We start from the raw sequence: 21,981 nt of genomic DNA, 5'->3' as shown, positions 1-21,981 counted from the left end.
AGTATTCATCCGAGCTGAATTACTAGAAGACTTGAACCCCCCTGATACCGTCCAAGATGCACCAAGGACTCTAAATTAATTAGAGACCTCTGCCTCTGCTTGTTGTGCCTGTCTCCCATAAAAAGAAAGGCTGCAGTGTAGTGTGATCAGGTTAAGTGCATGTGTGCAGTGCGTCTGATTCTGCAGGATGTCCATCTGCGACTGTATATGTGTTCATGCAGGGTTTGGGGTACAGTTCGGGGGGCTCAATAATCTCTTCATTACACAGAAACCCCCCTCAGTTGGAGCTCTTTGCCTAATCAAAGGGGCCGGGAGCAGATCCGTGGCTCGCTGCTAAAGCAAACATCAGGGACACAATGCACCGCGCAGGTTTCTTCATTCATAAATAAAACATGCTACGAGGCTGTTTGTGCGTGTTCGTCAGCAAGACTGAATCCAAATGAAAGTGTAACACGAGGAGGATTTGGCCTCTTCGCTGGCACACATGGTGTATTCGAAATGCCAGGTCAGACTCGCTGTGCTAGAGACAAATCAGGTGTTTTCACAAAGACAAAAGTGTGCAAAAGAGTGGCATTTCTGTTTGAAAGATTAAAGAAAAAAACATTTTAATTAAATGTCAATCAAAGGAGCTTCAGTTGCAATTAGGATCTTCATTGTTTGGCACCTCAAAGAAAAAGATGAAATATTTAGAGGAACATACAGTACTGTTGAAAAGTTTGGGGTCACCAAGACAATTTCATGTTTTCCATGAAAGCTCATATTTTTATTCATGTGCTAACATAATTGCATGAGGGTTTTCTAATCATCAATTAGCCTTTCAACATGACTAGTTAACACAATGTAGCATTAGAAGACAGGAGTCATGGTTGCTGGAAATGAGCCTCTGTACCCCTATGGAGATATTCTATTAAAAGTCAGTTGTTTCCAGCTAGAATATTCATAACAATGTCTAGACTGTATTTCTGATTCATTTAATGTTATCTTCACTGAAAAAAACAGGACATTTCTAAGTAAACCCAAACTATTGAACGGTAGTGTATGTGAGCTAACGTGGAGTCTTAACAGTGTTTAATTCACTAAAAAAAAAATCAGTGTGTTGTGTCCCCTAGGGCTCCATCAATTCAATTATCATGGAGAGCCACTCCGTTAGAGAGTAGCACTTCTCTCTCAGACAGCCATGGGCACTATAGCAAATAATACACACACCCCAGGAATATGCTAAATCATATGAGTGGCCCATTTATCATTGCCAAGGGAGCCCCCCCCCCACAACACCCACGCACTGCGAGTCATTCAGTCACACACACACGGAGAGTGCATGAAAAAACAACGGTGTGGAGATGCGATTTGGGCCTGGCTGTCAGCGCTCGTCACCCGGGTGAATGTGCTGATCGCTGGGGGAGACCCCATCTCGGCCCTGGCCCCTGTCCCTGCCTGATAAGGCCAATCTGCAGAGACAGCACCTGAGTCCCCCCCAAAACCTCCACGCTGTCACACATCCTCCAAACAGCTGTCAGAAACTCTCTATGAAGGTCCCTCAGCGCTGGAACTCCACAAGGAAGGCCAGAGCCTTCCTGGGAGCCCCCCTTAAAAATACCTTCTTTATCTGCTGAAAGCACACTACAAAAGATGTGTGCTTTTATGGTGGTTTAAACATTAATAAATCACTGTCAGATAAATCATCATACTTGGATCTAATTACCACCAAATAATTAAATTACAGTGGAGCTGAGCTTTTAAATTAATACTGCCAATCTGTGTGGCGTCGTTGCTTGGAAAAGCTTTGGCTCAGTTTGCACAGTTGCCTTTGATTTCTATGTTGCGCAGCAAGCCAGAATAGTGCTTGTAAAATCTGACCCAGTTGAGGAGAACAGCCAGTTGTTTAAACAATCTTAATTAGTATGGCAATTTGATTCTGTGATAAGTCTGAACACTGCACATTGAAATCTTTGAATATGAAGTCATTAAAACTTTATTAATGGGGGAAAACCCAGGAGTTTGGAGCTTAGGGTGCACATTGCATATCAGTGCTGAGCTCCTAGTTTGATTCCCACCTGGCTGGGCCTTCACTGCAAGTCTTTCCCTGCATTTCACATATTCAATAAAGGCAAAATACCACAAAAATTACATTCAACGTCTGAACCCCAAAGACAGACATGCTGTATTAGCACCATTTATCAGATTCCAGAAACAGTTAAAACAGAAACAATACTTTGATGTTCAACTTTCTGACTCTTAAACTACTCATCTGTGATTTTCATCACTTTTATTGGGAAACTTAACCAAATCTAAGTTTAAAACTGATAGTTTATCAAAATCACTTCTTAACATTCTACATACCGATGTGCAACTGTGAAGTCATCAATGAGTCAGTGACCAATGGTAATGTGGAAAAAATTCAGGGACTTTTCAGCTGAACTGCAGGCGGTGTATAGACAGAGCAGAAAGGAGACAAGTACGGAAACGAATGAGAAATTAATGACTAAATGAAATGTTCTGGCTCAAGTGAGAAATGAAAAAAAAAATCAATCATATGTAGGGTCACTCTTGGTTTTTCCAATATTGGTATTAGTACTTAAGGCGCCTAGAAAAATGTTAAACATGTTGATTCCAGATATTTTTGAATTTTGCAAAATAAGCAATCATAGAAATTTAACCTTTTATGCCATGGTTTTTTGCTGTTTCTAGATCACGTCATTATGTGATAGGTTAGAATCTGCACAAGGAGATCTCTCCCCTTTTTTGGGTTGATAAGGTCCATGACTAAAGTTGTATTTTCGCATTAACGATAAACGTTGAAGTGTTCAGTGTACCGGTACATACAGAATCCCCCTGTATATTGCCTCAGTTAATTGCAGCTTCACTAAATTCACGAAACAAAACCAAAAAGAGAGACAAGTTAAGTGAAATCCCCTCAATCCACAACTGAAGGCCAAATGGCTTGTTAAGGGCATTCTGAGAATATCAAAGCAAATTTTATTTGATGCTACAAACTGTCTTGAAGACCGCAGCACTTGAGAAATCTGTTTTTATGCACAGAAATAGCTGATTCCTATCTTGTCTTCGGGGCATATTTCACCATTCTGTGCCACCCGTCCCCACTTTATATTCACAAATGCAACGGCTCCGTTCTTATCTTAGCTTCATTTTCTACATGAAACGCTCCGGAGAAATCCGATTTTAAAATGAGTGAGTTGCACAATTAAGCCGAGTTGAGGCAAAAACAATTTCCTTTATCGACCACAAACGAATCAAATGCCGCAATCAAACCAAAGCATCAGGGGAAATAAGTGGATCTACTGTATGTGAGGATCATATATGTTTAAGCTCAGATATTACAGAGCATCCACAAAACCCAAAGCAAAATAAAGCCAGTTTCTGTCAAGGCCGGAGCAGTTTTTTCACATGTTGTTTAGACAGCCATTTCCACCGCTCATAATCTTACCTAACCGTCTTAAATACCCTTTTAATGGAGAGCCCAGCCCCCTCAGCAAAGCATGCAGCTGCATTTACGAGCCGACATGTGGACTTCTGTTTTCTCCCTGACAGGAAACCGGGCATCCTGCCCCCGATGGACTTAGAATGCACTTCAGAGTAGCATCAAATGAGTGGGAGACAGAGAGCAACCCTGCCCTGTACCACGCCTCTGGATTGAGGGTGTGAAGAATTCCAGAGAAAACCTACAGCAGCGACGAGGCTGTGAATGAGCAGTTTGACTTGGGACAGACAGGGCAGGCTTGTTGGAAAGAAGCCGAGGCCCTCGCAGAAGAAACCGTGACCTGTGCTCTATCAAACACCTAAAGGGAAATCCACTGTTTTTCTTGTAGGAGTTTTCAAGATCGCGCTCAGCAGAGCAAGCCAAAAGCACAATGTCCAAACCCTAATATACCGTTTAAGAAACAAACAGCAGCCTAAGACAGACAGATCTGGTGGTTGTGAGACCATATCACTTCAGACCGATAACAAATGCATCTTGTGTGGCCATATTTGTGGTGGAACACTGCAGTGGCTTCATTCCCGAAGCCTAATTACTGATTGGCCACCAAATGATTTAACCCTCTGAACCCCAAAACCCACTAGTGGGTTTGAAAGGCATGCTGTCTTTGAAAAATCATCCAAATTAGACCTTTAATCAGAGAAAGAAATTGTAAAAACTGCATGAATTCAGGGATTTCAAACTGATGGAACTACTCATCTGTGCTATTGGGTTCAGTTAGAAAACTTTGTTTATACCTTGATATTGCATTAAAGTCAATTTATTACTCCGCTAAGGAATGTGGCGGAGTTATATGACGATCAATGTTAGTTGGTCTGTCTGTTTGTCTGTCGGTGTGCAACATTACTCAAAAACGGACCAACGGATTTGGATGGAATTTTCAGGGAAGGTCACAAATGACACTAGGACCACCTGATTAGATTTTGGCAGTGAAGCGGCTTATAGTCCGGATCCATGGATTTGTTGAACATTTCATGACTACAAGTGAACACTACGTCAGCTGTCTGCTGACGATCACATGATTGCGATCCTTTTGGTTTTTATTGTAAAAATGTATGGGGTATTAACTTTATTGTATTGCACAAAAGCCCTTTTTGAGTTCTCACCACGTCGAGTCATAGTTGTGCTGTTTCCATAGAGGTGCAGGACTGTATGCTTCAGTGAAAAATGAGTCCACAGTGAATAAAAATGTGACAGAAATTGCTTTGGAGCTCATGTGATTCTCTAAATGATCCACAACAGCGGTGTTTTACTTGTGCGCTGCCAGTAGCCATCATGTTTCACAACAAGAGATCCAATTAAAACACAGACTCCTCAGTAAACTGTAATACTGCTTCATTTACACTTATGGCTGCGTAACAAGACCTGAGGCTGACAGTTGCAATGTAGTGCCTTGCACAGTCAAAAAATGCATGCTTCTCCTGAACAATGCTGTGGTAATGGCACTGCATTACACACCCCTGCGTAGCTACTCAGCAGAAACAAGCAGCAGAGGAGTGCAATGGGTGGCACCGCTGTTTCTGTGATCACGTTACACAGAAGACACTAATGGATGTAGAGAGAGAGAGAACCAAGGCAGAAAGGAGAAGCTGTTAAACAGAGGCATCAGATACAGAAGAGGGGTAGCGCCACTTCAAAAGTCTGCGCTGTTTTAATCCGTCTCTCTGGGTTAGCCGCTTGGCAAGCCGAGATGGGGGTTGGGAAAGCAAGCGGGCATGGAAGCGGGCGTCGGGTTGTGGGGGCCTGGGCACAGGCAGTGGCTGGTTAGCAGTTACCACTTCACACCGGCAGCGCTTTGACAATTATCTCCTCGATGCAGCAGTGTCTTTTTCATTTCTATTGAGAAACCGTGCCTGAGCTCCGAAGCCTCCCAGGAATGCCAGAGAGAGAGTGAAAGTGCAAGGGGAGTCCAATGAGGATAATCCCAATTTCAAATGGAGCTTAGTGATATCCCCCTCCCTCCTCCTTTTTTTCTTCCTCCATCCCCCCTCTTCACCCTCCTCCTGTCTGGCACAGATAACTCATCCCTCTCTCAACCCTGTGCATGCGCAGACAGCGATTCACATACCCCTCTAAAGTAATAATTAGCATGCCATCCACTTGTGTAGAGTCTGAGAGCCCGGCCTTCAGTGGAGTCTCACAGCATGGAGAATGATGTATTTTTCTTGGGCTGCGTTGAGGTCAGAGGATGCTGGGTTAGTGTCGCAGAAGGAGGTGCTGACACACAGAGGTGTCGCCTTGAGGTGTGGAATCATATTATGTGCACAGACGCAGAAGAAAAGAAAAAAAGAGAAGCGAGTGGTTCCACAAAATGAGTGGAAATTGATATTCTGCATGCTACACATGTAAGGGTATTTTCGCGGTTCAAACAAACTCGTACGAGCATTTATTGAGTGACTTCTCCAAGCACGCTGTGTTTGGAGCATAAAGTGAAGCAACCACAGGGTAATGTAATAATAGTTGTAGGACTTTGCATGAATTCAGAATATACAAAGACATTAAATTACCATCCATCTACAAAATCACAAGGTTATAACACTAATATTTTGAGCTTGCATTATTGTTTTTGACAGTTCCTCATTCATCACGCTTGGCAGCTAGTCTCCTGTTTGTAGTTTTCTGTCATTTTTAATGTCATAGCTGCAGTCTTGACTTAAACGGATCGCTATCTTATGAGTCATATATCCATTATGCACTGATGAGCCACAACATTAAAGACTGCCTTAAAGATCTGCTTCACGATCTGGATGGATGGATGGATTATCTTTCAGTCCAGCTAATCAGCTCAATCTGCAGTGTATATTTTTACCTTAATTAACTAAACTATTGGTGTCAAAGTGACCTTAAGCCCCCGAACTCCAAAACCCACTGCTTTAATTAGTTATCTTTAGCAAAAGGTCAAAATCATGTTGTTAGATTTTAACATTTCTGATAGTCCTTTAACTCCTCATCTGTGACATATTGTTCCTTTCCATTAACCAAATCGAAATATAAAATTGTGATAGTCCATCAAAATTACTTTATTCGACCTGTCTCATTTATAAAAAAAAAAAAAACACAAAAAAAACATTCGTGCCAATCAAATTCCATGAAAAGCAAAAAAATTCTGATCTTCTCAGCACAACTGAGAAGCTATTAGTAGTGACTCAGCTGCAGCCAACAATCACATCACAAAAATTTGAGAAATTTTTTGACTGATCTCAGCTGAACTGCCGGCTGTGTTTACATAGACCAGACAGGAGAGAAAAGAGAATAAATTAAATATATAGGTACTAAAATAGTGTTAGTCTGTAAAGTCATTTTACAGACTAATGTTGCACATGTTGCACATGTTAATTCCAAGTTTTTTCTGTTGAGTTTCTTGGTTTAGGATTTAATCCATTAGGTTGTGCTGAGGGTTAAGTGACCCTGTTTCATCCTAAAACCCAGCATACACTATTACACAACCAACACAATTAACCTGGAACAGCGTTGAACACATGACTCATTGGACACGCAGTGCAACTCATTGGAGGATGTATGCATTCCATGAAATCTATGCTTTATCTAATCTTAAATACTGGACCTTCTTGGAAATCAGTACTGAACCTTTTTGTTACACGTCTTCCTGGGATAACAGTACAAAAGGAGGTCACAAAGGAAAGTTTGTAACCCAGGCTTCCTTTAATGCCACAGTTCATGTGAGGTCAAAAGGCTGTGGCAGTAACGTCCATCTGTGTTTACACTTATCTCCTTTTATAATTAATCAGTCAAGCCAATATTCACTGTGTCTACATTTAGGAGGCATAAAGAAGCATTGCCCAGAACAAGAGCTGGTTCACCTCTCCTTTTAAACCAGTTACACACATTGCTAGTACTAAATTCAGGTCTTAATGATTGGAGGGATCTGCTGAAGTGCCCTTAAGCGATATGCTAAACCTCTGCCTGGCTTCAGGGGTGCTGTTCTGTATCCAGTCCTGTGCTTTGACCTCCTCAACTGTAGGGAGAGGCAAGAAGAAAAAATAAACAAGGATTTCTCCTTCTGGGTATCAATAGAGGATCACTCACAATAGTGCGAAAATGTATCAGCCCCTGTGTGCTGTTGCTTTAGGCCTGCTGCCATAAAGAGAATCAGAGACATCACTGGGGTGCAGTCAAACAGCTGGGCCTGTGGTTAGAACGTCTGCTCGGAGGCTGCAATCAGCTGAGCGCCGCTTCATCACGTGGTTCAGCTTTTCACTTTCTGACCTCCCTTAGGCGTGCAAACTGTACGCAGACAAATATGGAAACAGAGGGGAAGAGATGCACCTATGACCCCATGCACATGTCGATCTCCTCCTCCTGAACTCTTTCGCATGCTTTCACAAGTTCACAACATCAGCGATTTCCGCTAAAGCTTTGGACAACGCAGTGTGACAGCAGCAACACAGGTTAAGCCTGACCATGCAAATGAGTATCTGCAGACACCGGCCATCAAATCGCTACAGTGTTTGGATTCTTTTTTTTATCATGCATTTCTTCATCTTAGTGTTAATTCCACTAGATTTAGCACTGTTTTTGATTCATGTTTTAATGCTATTTGGTGTAACAGCTGAAAAGTAGCAGCTTGTGTACGCATGTCTCCAGAACTGTCCTCTTTGATGAAGTGTTAAGACCTTTAAAATTGGCTTTGGCCAGCAGATTGGCGGAGGTTGACAGTGTGTGTGGTTTTGTGCGACTGAAGCGAGTGCACTGTGGCTTCTCTGGCTTTGCACAGATTACAGAGGCGAGCAGTTCCACTGTACTTTACCATTGTTCCTTCGCTCTTGCTCCGTGCGACTTCCCTCTGCAGGCGAGCCACAGCCAGCTTTTCCCTAAACAAAAGGGAGAGGAAGAAAATAAGCAGGAGTCAATGTGTGACCACTGTCTGGCGGGTATGAGTCCTGAAAAAGTGTCTACATTTGCACCAAATCAACCAATAATCAGTGTTTTCCACCTGAATTTCATTCATTTTCCAGACTTTAGATTATTCGTAAGACACTGTCATCAACTCAGTATACAAGAAACCAACACTTCTCTCTCTTTAACTCCAAACCACACAGGCCTGCCAGCAAATCAGCACACATACAGAGGAGACGAGGTCGTCCGCTAACCTCGTAAAACAGAGCTTGCAGTTCTGTCCAGACGAAAATAGCTCAGAGGAAACAAAAAGCAGGGCATCCTCGCTCCAGACCTTCCATGCAAACACACACTCATAACAAACTCTTACCCCCGTCACACACAAATACACACACAGGCTGAACAAAGAAATTGACTGTGCACGTCCAATCCGTTTTCCCACGTGAGGGCATTCCAGACTTTAATGGGATAAATCTTGGCACACTAGCACGGATAATAAAGAACCTTGTTTTATAGTCCCTCCTGAGGCATCACAACAAACTGAAACAGTGCTCCGGGACAACCCAGACTGCATGTGTTTGCTGGAAGCTTATTCTACAAGTGTTTTTATCCATATTTCTGGGAGAACAACAAATGTGGCAAGGATCAAAACGCCTCCTCTGGCAGTGTGAATCAACTCAAAACCCAAAGCCATTGATTCTTTTGTCAAATACTGTAAATACTATGCTCTAAAAATATCACAAAAGTGTATTGACACTAGAGGCACATGGCTTGGTACCATGCCATGAGAGGGTTTTTCCCAAAAAATACTACAATCTATCACAAAAAATAGGCACAGGAGAAAATGAAAGCAGTGAAAAATATTGTCTTGACTTTTTGTCTTCACAACCGCCTAATATGGGGCCAAGGGACCCAATAAAGAAGTCTATACAGCAGACAGCCACAAGTAATCACAATCACCTGCACATTTTTCACATTTCTTCAGCGGTGCAGACACCAAAACCCCCCAAAATAACGCATGACTAACATCTCCTAGCCGCCTTTGACAAGACATCATTGTTTTCTGAGCGGCTTACCTGTCGGGAAAAAACCCCCCTGGTGATTAAGAGACAGCTGAGGATGTATGGCTGACGGATGAATCCATCGTCTGAGCTACAAACTAATGCTGAAAGTCATTTCCCCCACTGCAGCGTTCCCTCCAATGGCACCAGACTGATTAAAGCAAAGCCTGGCATTGTGAAACACGACACGGTGGCGACGAATCCACGTCAAACAGGGTGCCCTGGCGGAAGCGTGTGCGTTTGGGTGTGTGAACATACTGTGTTAGGTGTGCATTCTGAGAAGTTCATAAATTTGGGTGTGTGGGCGGTGGCGGTTTTGTGCAAGGTGTTGCTTATGTGTGTGCGAAATCATTCATGAATGTGTATCCTCCTCACCTGAGACTGACTAACACACTCCTGTTATAGTTGCACAATGTGCCTCTTCCTATTACCACATACTGTACACCATTACACCACCTTGAGAGGAAAAAAAGAGAAAGAAACGGTCTCTGGAACTTCTCACTGCAGATATTGTTTTGTTAAACAGGACTGACCTGGCATTCCTCCAGTCTGTGTTATGGCTGAGCGTCAGCCCAGTAAGGGGTTAAGTTTCAGGCCACTTATGCACAGGCATGTTCCAGGAGCAATGGAGCATGAGCCAACTGCGCCCTGAGAAAATCATCGCCAAATATAGAGCAATTTGACATTCTGTGTTAAACATAATTATAGTAATTGGCACAAGCAGTAGTCAAAACAATATTCTAGTGCAAAATGCTCACTGGCGACATTTGCATCCAGTTGGCGTGGAACTGTATAATAACTGAACGGCATTCGTGCACACATGAATGCAAGCTTCTGCATTCTGAATATGTTTATGCATGTGTTTACATATTCTGATTTCGATGCGAGACATTTTGAGAGTCGCTCACTTCGTAAACTTTTACCAGCTGTGTAAACTAGTCGGACTGAGCAACCCAAAGGCTGCTAGTTTATCTCAAGTCATCTTGCGTAGAAGGCTGTAGATTCATGTTCTAATAGTGCAGTAGGTCTTGCACATAACTTGCACTGTTTTCATTTCCCCCTAAAACACACATGCTCTCCTAATTGTCATCCAAAAGGGTCAGAAAACAGGCACAGTCCCTGAATGCCTCATTTTAAAGGATAATTCTAGTTGATTAGAAGTTAAGTCGTATGTTTGGAGTTGTCGTTTCAGTTTAGCCAACCAAAATAAAACTAGAAAATCCTTTATTCCCAAAATGTTTGGCAAATCTGGGGTTTGTTTCCAACCCATCAGAGTGCTTGTCTGACTTTTTCTTCACCAATATTAAAATGCACAAAAATGAACAAGAACGACCAAGAATTACACTTGACAGGCAACACTTGCTTTTTTCCCTACTTTTCGGTGTTTACTGATACGCACCAAAACACCAAGTCAGAATCCTTATATGTAAAAACTACTTGGCAATAAAAGGAATTATGCTTATGATTCTGAATTCTCTGAATTTTCGCCACTGTGGGCTCAATTTTCACTGCAATATAAAAATATAAAGTCCTATCTAGAAACAGCACAACCATGAGTAGAAATGGGGAGAACTTAAAAATGTTTTTGTGCAATGTAACAATAAAGAAATGGTGGCTTGTCTCTTGTCTGCTCTGTGTACATAGCCTGCAGTTCAGCTGAAAAGTCCCTGAATTTTAGTCACATTAAATCACAAATGGCTTCATGGTTGTGCCAAAAGTGCAGAATTTCTTATTATTACAGAATCTGGATAAATGCAAATGCTTCAGTTTTTGTTTTTTTTTGACTAATTTCTAAATGGGGCACAAAGAATAAAGTGATTTTGATAAAATATTAAGCTTCAATTTGGTCATCGTCTGAGATTAGGACCTAAACAACTGTTAGAAAGATGAAACCCAGCAATACATTCTGCTTTTACAGTTTCTACATATAGTAAATGGTCTAATTTTAGTCATTTTTTTTTAAAGATAACATGCCAGTGGGTTTTAGGGTTCAGAAGGCTAAAGGATGGATTAAACATTTCCACTATGGCAGACAGTTCTGAAAAATGAAGCATATGTACTCAATGCTCTACATGTGGCGCACACTGTGTATATTTCACACTTGATGCATTTGTCCTCAACATCCAAGCATGTGATGAAAGCCCAAGCTGTATACGTTCACTCTCCTGTTTTCCATCCTCTTTGAGCCCCATTAGAAAAGCTTGGCTGAGTAAGTTCCAGCAGCCAATCGTGAGCAGCGTGGACATGAACCTCCAGCAGTTCCCAGTGACCTGGAATCACCTGATAGCTCAGGAGGCCTCGCCAGAGGAGGGGAATCCCACCGTGCCTCACTGCAGCAAGCTGAAACCAGCTGACAAACCCTAAATGCAACAACCACAGTAAAGTTAATTGTGTTGTTCCTGTGCATCAAAATGCAGCAGGAGACAGATGACTAAAGACCTTGGTCACAAGGGCATCTGAACACAAACAAATCCTCTGAGCACGTCAGAAACCAGTTTTCCAAAAGGTATTTAGATGAAAAATAGTGATCTAAATGTAAAAACAGGAGTCAGGGTTTAGTTTAACTTCAGCTCTAGTGGAGTTTATGGATGGAATTTAAAGTAAAATGTTCTGACTGAGTCTTAAATTCAAAGACGCAACTTTTTGGTTTACTGTATGTTGCATCAGAAATGGTATGCATGAGCACAAGTTTGTACACCTGCCTCCTTATATACACCATCTGCTGTCCACCCACACACACTCTGCACACCAGAGATGATTTCCCTCCTTTTCACGATGCATCAAACGCTCTACTTTGCTCTCTTTGAGATAAGACAGACAGCGCAGGACAGAATGATCACAATACCCGCCTTCGCCGCATTCACAGCAGATCAACCCTGTTTCCTCTTTGCATTCTCCCCTTCGCCTTCAGACACTGTGTAAACCCTCCTCGTATGCTCCTGCTCCTCCTCGCGTTGAGACAACGCGCCGGCTCCTTTGCGGATTCATGCAAAGACACGATCTGTCAGGGCTGAGGGAGGATCAATCACGGCGGGAGCATTTGCCCAACTTGAGCTGACATGTTGGACCCGTGTGCTTTGAACCTCATTGTGGGAGGCAAACGTTTAACTCTGTTTTCATCACTGCTATCACGGCTCTTCCATACAGGTGCTTTAATCCATTGTACATTGTTTGCTGTCAAGCATATAATGAAAGAGAAAAAAAGTGCTGTCTCTTGTGTTTTGGTTTCCTCTATCCCTTACAGTAGTGTACACCATCTTATCATTAAGCGTATATAATCTCCCTTCTGTATAGAAAGATGTTAACAGATTAAACACCGCCTTGTCTCCCTGCAGAAGTTACTCATACTGACCCAAACACACGCATCTTGATGCATAAAAGATGCATAAATATAAACCATCTTTCCAGTATTGTCACTGAGGCTTGCAGGCAGCTAAACATTTCAATCGTTCGGAGGCACAACTGTACACAGAGTGGCCGGGGGGGATGCATAAATGTTTGGATGAGAGCAGAGCTGCCATGCATTTATGTATTAGCATCTGCACTCCTGCTGAGTTAAGAGCCCTGAAAGGCACGCAATCCTCATGGCCCACATCCCGTCCGTTCAGAGGGATTCTGGCTACAGTTTGGTCCCAGCTCCGGACCGGTCATTCCCATCTTTAATCCTCCTGCAGCTGCATTATGTAACCTTCTGCACCGATCCAAAATTTCAACCCCAGCCCAGCGTGGACACAATGAGCTTACCGAGGCGTTTGATAAGTTATAACATCCAATCCAGGCTCACAGGAAAACAGTCACAACTGGGTGTGCTCTAAAAATGCATTTTCTTTTACACCTTGGACAACATTAATTTCTCGCTTGTTCAGATGATTCTTGCATGTTTTCATCATCATTCTGCTGTAGAGACCGTCGTCTAATCAGTAATCCCTATTTTAACAAATGCAACAGATCGTCAATGTCTGCTTTCAAACAAGAAACACCGAGTCGGAATCAGAATCAGCCTTCGCCTTGGCCTCAGCCCTTGATGTAAACACTTTCATCTGGCATTTTGAGGGGCGGAGCGTGCACATCTGTGACCGTTCAATTGGTCCCAATGCATTAGGCAGGTCCAATCAATCACCCTGAAGCGCCACTGCGGACGCCGGACAGCAGCCCGACCTGCGCCTGTTCCCACCGCCTCACCCACAGCTGGTTCCTGACCCCCCATCTCCCTCCACGGACCCTGTCTGCAGCACAGGGCAGCGGAAAAACAGGAGCCACATGTCAGCACCTCACACACCCAACCACCCAACCAGCCAGCCAGCCAGCCAGCCAGTCAGGCACAATGAGCCTTACCTCACCACGGCAGACCATCAATTATTGACGAGGTGAAATGTGATGAGGTTCTGCTGTGAGCACACAAAGAACACACGCCTTTTTAGGCTGCCATGTGGCCAAATAATGTCTTTATGAAAAGGGACATCACTAATCACTAACAGATTCTTGTCTACACTTTGAAGAACATGTTTCACATTGTATTCACAGAAATGTTTTCCTCCCATGATGTCAAACGTATGTCTAATCACATTTGCATGCATGTCACCAAATACAAACTAAGGCCATGTATGATGCAACAATTTACAAGAAAACACTGATTTATTCTGTGGATTTGGACACCAGCATGCGTGACAAATACCAACAATGCGGTTTATCTGAACACGCACACATAACTTAACCCTTACTCACACGTACTTTTAATTTCAGGAGAAGTGCATTTGTTTGGACATGTGTGCACCACCGAGCAATGCAGTTAAACGGGTTGAGGTGATGTTCAAGTGGCAAGATTTATCCTAAGTCAACAACATGTTTGAGTGCTAGGAGTTGTTTACGCTTTCCCTCTGTGATAACATCTCACTCTCAGTATTTTAGAGGAGTCTCAGCGGTTGCCAGCTTCATGATACTGGCACAACATAAAAGCACCGTTTAAGTTTTTGACAGTAAGGATCGACATAATCATGATTGATGGATGCAATCTCCACGGCGTAAATTACATTTGTCTTTCCACATGTAAACAACTTTTGAGAATTATCTGCAAAAACAGAGCCATGATTTAAATGGATCAGTTAGTAGGCCAAGACGGGTTCAAATGCGTGCGCTGCATCTCCAAACTTCTGAAGCAGCAAAAATCAGACATGAGGAATCCTCAGAGACTCCTCATGAGCTCCAAGGAATGCGCTCGCCAAGCGTGGATTACCCCTGCCTGACTGTCTGTCTGTCTGTCTCCCTAAATGTTTTCTTATTCTCCGAGCAGGGCCTGACCTCAATTGTTTCCAAGCCACAGACGCATTCCTGTCCAGACGAAACGAAACATTGCGGATGAGCAGATGTGCAGATGTGCTTTAAAAATGGCCGCAGCGCCCACCCGCCTGCCTGCCTGCCTGCCTGCCTGCCTGCCTGTCTGTCTGCCTGTCTGTCAGGAGGACTTACTCGCCAGCACAGCTCGTGAAGAATGAGGACGGAGCTAGACATGATCACACGAGGGGCACTCTTCAACACATGGATGAACACACATGTACAAACACACTGGCAAAGACATGCAGAGATGTACATACACACTCACACAACTTTGAATCTTTCATGTCCAAATCATAAAAGAGAGATGATGTTGCTGGACCTTAACAGATGCGAGGAACAGATAGAGCAAACTTGCTTCACCCAAAGCCCCCCAAAAGAGAATAAAAACACACAAACATGTTTGTTTTGAAATCAGGCTTATCAAATAGCATTCCCCGCCACATGCTCACATTCCAACAGGTTGTAATCTTGTGTTTGCTTAAGTTTTCCCACTGATGGTTGTCTAGCTTGTGTGACACAGTCTGACACATAATTGAGCTTAAGTAAAGCACCTTTCAAACTGGACTACAATTACCCTGTGATTTAGGAGTTTACCTGTGTTTTCTGAGGTGCCTTTGGAAGAAATAAACAAAACTTGCTTTTCTGGGAACTTCTGGACATATACTTCTGCAAGATAAGTGCATACATCTTTGCAGATTTTTCCAGAAATGCAGGCTGTAACGCTTCAAAATGAGTTCAGAAGATGCCAAACCATGTCTAAAGGCAAAAATGTTTGAATCTTTGCCAAGACGCCACGTTAAAGGCAGCGAGAAAAGCCTGCTATCATAAACAGAAGCTAGATGAAATAAACTGCACGAGAGGAAACACCTCATGTTACTGCACTCTGCAAAAAAGTGACAAAAATATAGAGAATAAGATTTAATTTCCACACACCTGCTCAATTACAGTGTGATGCAGTGTGTGATTTTTGCATTTGGAGAGTCACCAAAGTTGTGGAACACAGTGCTACCTCACCCCACAATGCTGCTCAGCACTATGTGGCAGGAGGAGGTTTTAGACAGTGTTTGATGATCTAATAAGTACTTCTTTTGAAGCATTCTGACGCATTTGTCTGGGTATTTACAGTTTGCAGAGGGTGGAAGAGGAGCTGATGCACATACTTTCCAAAACTCAATGATGTGTTGTGCGTCCCTGCATGTCTACGGAGCTGACTAATTCATTCATTTTGGTTTCAGCAGACAGGTTGAAACCGAACTCTGGAAAAGAACTTAATGTTGTACCCAAAATCAGTCAAATTAAGGAAAAAAATGCCATTCATACATCTCTGAACAACAACTTCATTGTACGTTTGTTTCTGACAGATACAGAAGCATGTTCAGGACTTTACTGATCTGAATTCGATGGTGGCCTCCATGCTAAATGGCTCCACAAACCCCAAAATTTTCACTCACAGTCCACTCATCTATTCATTTTCTTTTGCTTAGCCCCTCCTGGGGATCTCAATGCATTCCTAGGCCAGATGAGATATGGAATCCTTCCGGTGAGCTCTACTTTTACCCCAGTTGGATGTATCCAGAAAACCTCACCCAGGCACCCTGGAGGAATCCTAATCAGATGCATGATCTATCTCCTACCAACTCTACTCCGGATATCCAAGCTCATCACCCTATCTCTGAGACTGACTCCACCCACTTTGCAGAGGAAACTCTTTAGCCGATTGTATCCGCACCCTTAATCTTTAAGTCACTACCCTGAACTCATGATTGCTGGTGAGGGTTGCAAAGTCGGCCTGTGCCTTCAAACTTAACTTCCTCGTCACCACTAGGGACCGGTACAACTACATGGGTTACTGCTGTCACTGCACCAATCCACCGGTCCATCACACACTCTATTTTACTATCAAACTGAAAAGTTTGTCTCTGATCCTGTTTGTGATATTCATAGTCGGGACCTTAAAGTACAGCAAAGGTGGGGTAGGTGTCCGGTCTGGAAACCTTGCATCTCTGCTATTTACAGTTCTGTTGGCTTCATCCGTCCGTGACCTTCAGCACACACCGAGGTGGTTTATAGCTGAGTGTGAAGTGCTTGGGATGAGAGTCAGGACCTTTCAGTCTGAGGCCACGAGTCTCAACCAGAAAATGATGGCTCATTCCTTCTGGTTTAGGGGGGTGAGTTGTAGCCACAAACGAAGGAATTTAAGTATCTCTGGATCTTGGTTTCATTCAATTTGCCATCAAAAACATAACAATTCGTCCTCCAGTGACATTTCAGTTCAGATCAAAATCTAGCTCAATTTTCAAAAGTATTTATCAGCTAAATTATACATTACTGATGTGACAAGTAACAACAAAATGCATAGACAGCAGGTTAATAAAATAAAATGCTAATCTAGCAGCCAGGACATGTTTCATGGTAAAAAGAAAAAAGAAGGCACCCACATACTATATGTAAGTCACACATTTCATCCATTGTTCTGTATTTCACACCCTGACTGGCCTGCATTGAAGTAATTGCAGAACAGGGACTCACATTTACTACTGTACTGTAATACTAGAAGGTTCTGCTGACTCGTGGAGACTGTGCAAAGGCTACAGGGGTATTTTACAGCGGCTGTCAACACATCGTTTTCAGAGAGGCAGGCAAACAGTAGCCCTTTAAAGAGGCAGACAAATAGCCGCTTCACATACAATACAGACAAAGGTACAGTAAACAGAAGCACTCAAGCCAAGGGTGTACCACCTCGACTGCCGGACATCCCTAGGTGCAGCTGCTGTATCAACACGTTATTTACCCTGCAGATAATTCCTGCTCAGCAGTCAGATGCATCACTTGATTTAGTCTGTCACTTCAAAATATTCTACTTGCTGTTGGCTGCAAGTTGAGAGCTAAACAGAGATAAAGGGAAAGACATATTTCATCTCCGTAATTCTCTCCTCAAAGTTCTTTCAGCTGAGAAGATTGCCATAGCATTCTCCTTCTGACACTTTGGCATGTTGGTAATCAAGCAGTAAAAAGTTCCTGTGCTCGTTGTAATTCACTCTGGGTAAAGACCGTCACCAAATGGCTAAAAGAACTTAAACACAACAAGAGAGGTGTTTGGAAAAGAGTTTCACAGCTTAAAGGTGAGCTTCTCCAGCAGCCTCCATCCGTTTCCTTTCCAGCTGCGCCAACACCTCCAGCCACTGGATGTGGTCCTGCATGTTTCTCTCGCTATTATCCGGTGATTTACAGCCAAGATAGTGGGGAGCTGAAGTTTGTTGACATTCCCCGCCCCGCACAACCTCAAATACGACACTGACCCCTTTTCCAACCTCATAAACGGCTTGCTGCGCTGAAAGCATCAACATGACAAGGAAAAAAAATTTAAACTAGAGGGACTGCTCACAAAGTGGGTTTTGACTGCTTTGATGTAAAAATGTGAGAGATGCTTGCAAAAGTGTGTCAGTTGAAAGTCTGTGCAACAAAGACAACACATATTATCTATGACCTAAAAAAAACAAATCCAATTTAGGGATTTTTTTTTGTCAAGAGCCGAAACACCAGACATATCAATAAAAGCTTTTAAAAAAGGGAAAACAAAAGTTGATGTTTCCAAGCCAAGATACTCAAACTGACATTTAAATAAGAGGCAATATTTTATGCCACATCTGACTGGAAAGCAGGCAGTTAAATTTGCAGTAACTGCAAAAACAGCCCACGAGTCTTGCCACCTTTGTGAACTCACATGGAGCAAGTTCATCCGTTTTGAAACCACAAAAATGCTCCGGCTCTAATGACATCACTTAACAGTCAGCGAGGGTGTCTGGGAAATGCTTTGTCTCTAGGCAAAACAGTCAGTGCATGCAATAAGCCATTGATAGCTACCAAATAAAAGCCTTTTATTGGTTATAAATTGTGTCGGACCATTAAATTTTATATTTTTCCTGAGTGACATTACTCTAACTGAAGCCAACAGGAGACACCAAGAAAAGACATCTGATAGTGCAGTTTTTCTGCATTTCTAACTTGTTAACAGTCAGTGAAACACAAAGCATGAGGCTTCAGCGGGATTTAAATGTGTTCTGGCTGTTTGCATCAAAAAAATCGCTGTCTGGCAAAATGTCAGAAATCTTTATTGAGCTATTTTGTTTTCTTTTTTTTTTTTCCCCCCCAGATGCTGCTGTATTTGCAAAAACAGGTTCCTACCAGCTCCAGAGTGCTCTGCAGGACTGAAACTGTTTTTAGAGTTCCCACGTGCTGTTCGTGGGGGGAAGATAAATGTAGAGCAAGCTAAGGGGAGGAATGCATTCAAAGCACCCTTAATTGAGCTGGATGGCCTGCAGTCACAGGAGCAGAGCGTCTCAACAAGGCTCAGGCTGGCGAGATCCTGAGATGTGCCTCACACGTACACATCATTAAAGTGGCTTACGGCTCCACAGTACCAGTGAACGCTGCAAAGACAGTGGGAATTATATGGGAAAGTTGTCTGGAAGGAGCACCCCCCCTCATCCTCCAAAATGAAAGTCCTCTGGCTGTCAATGAAGGGGAAGTGCTCCCATGCTGAGGCCCACTAGGCCAGCCATTGAACAGGGGAACATTCCTCAGTAATTCTGTTTGACCTGAACCCAATATGCTAGCTGAGGGTCACCAAATACAGAGCGCCACATACAGGGAAGAGACAAATGGGGAGGGAGGGAAAAGTTGGGAAAATCGGATGTAGAGGAGTGAGAGGCAAAGTGACGGACAAGAGTTAGAGGGGTGGAAGAAAATACAAAAGCACACATGTGCCTGCTGGAGTAGTCTTGAGTTTCATTCTTTTCGGTGCTGGTGTTTTGGGTAATGATCAACACTCAAGTAATGCCAACTGGCACATCAGTCGGCCTCCCAAATACTGCAGCGCTCACTTTCTGTTCTACTTTACAGAGAATATCAACTTACAGCAACATGTAGGCCATGTTCGCCCTCAGCCAACTTCTACCATTCCACTCAAACATGCAGCAAATGTTGCCGTCTCGTGACTTTTAAATGCCCAAATGTAGGACACATGATGTAGTAATGGAGATTGTTGGTCAAGCAGGGGAAAAATAATAAAGTAGAGGAACGGTTGCACTGTGGCATGGCTGGGATGGAGAGAATTACAGTTTTAATTCTATAAAATCAAATCCCTCCACTTGGCAATCCTCTTATCCAGTAATCCCCAGGTAGGTTTCAGAGGGCAGCAGGCTCAAACTGCCCAGTGCAGCAACACATCTGCCCTGGCGGTGGAATGATATCAGCGGCTTCTGCTCTGCTCCCAATAAAGGCTTTGAATGGACACTGTCCAAACAGAAACTGGAACAAACAGCTACACTGTAACCTTTGGTAAGTAATGGTGATTGCTACTGTACATGCAATACAAAAGCATGAAAATTCCAATAAATATTTCATAGATGTCTGCCCTGGTAGGATGGGCTTTACTGGAATGAGTCACTAAGACTGAAGTCTCTATGGTACAGATTACAGATACTTGGATAGACAGCAGATTACTACATCTGTAAGGTCAGAATCTGGATCAAGTGTGAAGTCAGAAAAGTAATTTGCTGTCTATTAAATACTTTGTTAATGGCCAAGTGCCTGAAAGTTGGGGCACTGCTGCAATTTGGACAAGTGAGAGTGCAAAAAAAAAAGGAAAAAGAAAGAAAATGTGACTTTGGCTTGTTTCAATTAACTTTGATTAAAAAAATCTGATCTGTAGGTGGTGGTAAAAGTTACAATACACACAAACTGAGTAAACAGCATTAGTTGCTAACTGTTTAAAACCTTGAAGAAGTAAAGAACAAAACTTTAGCCAGCTGCAGGAGAAAATTGGAGTGAAGTATTCAAGAACAGTATTCAATCTTGAAAGTTGTAATTATTCTTTCATGTCAGCTGGTATTAGACATGTTTGATGCCGTCCAGCAGCAGAGAACAAAAGAACCAGCTTATCAGCCACGTGAGTTAAATGATCGCAATGTTCAAAAATTTGGAAAAGGTGTTTCCACCACCCACTGTGTGCTTTTTGAACAAGAAAGAAAAATATACTTTTTTTTTTTTGCAAAATTAAGGAAGTTTTTTTTTTTTTTTTTTTTAAATTGTCATTTATGTGAACTTTCTTGTCTTCAAATGCACATTGGAAACATTCTGATGAAATGTTAGATTCCACTAAATAACACTGGGAAACTTTTGTATATCCTTCTACTTGACTGCCTTTGTTTGTTGTCCTTGCCATAGACCGCTTACATTCATTGGCATTCCCAGCCATAAAGCATCCATTACATGGCAGATGCTATTTTTTACTCCTATGATGGGAAACACCAGTTCCCAGGGTTTAAAAAAAAACCCAAATGACGAGTGGCATTCCTCTCTGGCGCTTTGACAACACCAGCAGGAGAGTGGTGATGCCTCCCATACTCTCCCATGCTCTTGTTTATATCTTCCCTTGCAGTTCTGTTTTTAGAAATAACAATGTCAGCCAAAAATATAAAACCAGCATCCAGGATTCTACACTTGGCATCTCTGGTGTGTTGGTTGTCAGCATCCTGGCCTCATCCTGTCTACTGTAAATATGGCTGACTGTAGTGGAAGACCCCTGACCTGCCTTGACTTTGACTTACACCAGTTAATACATCAGTTAATAAGAAGCCACAGAGAAGCTGAGCATAACAGAGGTTCCACATCCCCATAATCCATATTCTCCACCACTTAGCTGCATCCCCACCCAGTTTAACACCAGTCATTTCAGTGTGGGATTAGTGGGCCGGATAGAAAATCTTAATCTGCCTGAGAGAGGGAGAGTATGAAGAAAGAAAAGGAGCAGAGGGAGGGGAGACATGCATTCCTGCGCATACAAATCCCCTGCAATGCCGGATTGTTTTACCTCCACTTAAACGGCAGCTATCGGTTTCCTTCTGTTATCAATCAGAAACAAAGTGGTTTACGCAGCAGACCGGCCCCATGCTGTTGCCACTAGCAACAGGACACGCGATTCCCCGTCGCAAATGTCTAATCGGGCTCAGTGCAAATCAGAGACCATCCCCTGCACATGTGTACAGTGCTGCTATATGAAAAATGTTACCTCCTGGGGGGACTATTAGGAAAATTGCAGCTCAGGACAAAGTAAAGACGACTGAAGTGGGTGCAGCTGGAAGAAGCATCATTCAAACCCATTGAATTAGATGCTAGCTACACTAGTCAGGCATGGCACATGACATATACACCATATCCCATAAACCCAAA

The 21,981-nt window shown here is 42.8% G+C and overlaps 1 protein-coding gene across 1 annotated transcript in view; it reads right to left on the bottom strand.

Moving 5' to 3' along the window:
- Positions 1-21,981, bottom strand: part of LOC111581816 (nck-associated protein 5-like) — a 155,340-nt gene that overhangs the window by 66,580 nt on the left and 66,779 nt on the right. Inside the window, 1 exon segment of the mRNA XM_035957365.2 lies at positions 8,265-8,328. Coding sequence (XP_035813258.2) covers positions 8,265-8,328 — 64 coding nt within the window.

Source organism: Amphiprion ocellaris, chromosome 24, assembly GCF_022539595.1.
Source record: "Amphiprion ocellaris isolate individual 3 ecotype Okinawa chromosome 24, ASM2253959v1, whole genome shotgun sequence".
In the NCBI taxonomy this organism is placed as follows: Eukaryota; Metazoa; Chordata; class Actinopteri; family Pomacentridae; genus Amphiprion; species Amphiprion ocellaris.
Note: the sequence above shows the minus strand (reverse complement) of the source record. Positions and strands in the feature narration are given on the sequence as shown.